Here is a 753-nt window from a genome sequence, read left to right on the forward strand (position 1 = left end):
GGTAAACAGTATATCTCCATTTTACTGGAATTGAGGCACAGAGGAGATAAGTCCCTTGCCCAAAGTCACACAGTTGCTAAGTGATACAGCTGGGATCTAAACCTAAGACCAATGCTTGTGTCTACGTCCTTAAAACTCATGAAAAAGATAGGTGGAACCAGGAGAGGGCCAATTTTGGCTACATACCTCATACAATTCAATAACAATGTTTCCCATTAGACCTCGGCTGCTCTTAATGTTCTCCATGGCCAAGGTGAAGTAGATCCCACGTGTGTCTGAGATGTAGAGGTTGTACGTGTCATTCTGGTTCCATTCTTGAACGGCTGCAAACACTTGATTCTCATCTGTGCTGATGATGTGCATGTCCTGTAAGAAGACGGAAGACCTGTAAAGCAGCAGATCTCCATATCCCTCTGCCCACTGGACCCCAAGTAATTACCATTACTTATAAAATGGCTGAGAAAAAGTCTGAGTTATAGGCAATGTTAAACAATTCTGTGTTGGACCAAGGCTATAAATTACGAACTTCATGATTTCTGTTCCTTGCTAAGTGAAAGCAAGATGGGTGTAAGGGGCTTTGGTGGTTATTGTTTTCCATGGCTTTAGGGGATTCATCCACTTTCTTTTTTTATTTTTACATATGAAAGTTGGTGTTAGTGCCAACAGAGACATACAGCCTTGCAAAAGAAAGCTCGCACATGCAAAGGAGAAAGGATCTATCTGTCTTTAGATCTTCACTGACATTTTTAATTT

General features: G+C 41.2%; 1 protein-coding gene across 1 annotated transcript in view; it reads right to left on the minus strand.

The window, feature by feature from the left end:
- SORCS3 (sortilin-related VPS10 domain containing receptor 3) overlaps window positions 1-753 on the minus strand; it is a 160476-nt gene that overhangs the window by 119173 nt on the left and 40550 nt on the right. The window contains exon 4 of the mRNA XM_008579610.1: window positions 187-366. Within this exon, the coding sequence (XP_008577832.1) occupies window positions 187-366 (180 nt within the window). The remainder of the gene's footprint in view (window positions 1-186; window positions 367-753) is intronic.

The sequence above is a fragment of the Galeopterus variegatus genome, unplaced genomic scaffold (genome assembly GCF_000696425.1).
Source record: "Galeopterus variegatus unplaced genomic scaffold, G_variegatus-3.0.2 Scaffold1922, whole genome shotgun sequence".
NCBI lineage: Eukaryota > Metazoa > Chordata > Mammalia > Dermoptera > Cynocephalidae > Galeopterus > Galeopterus variegatus.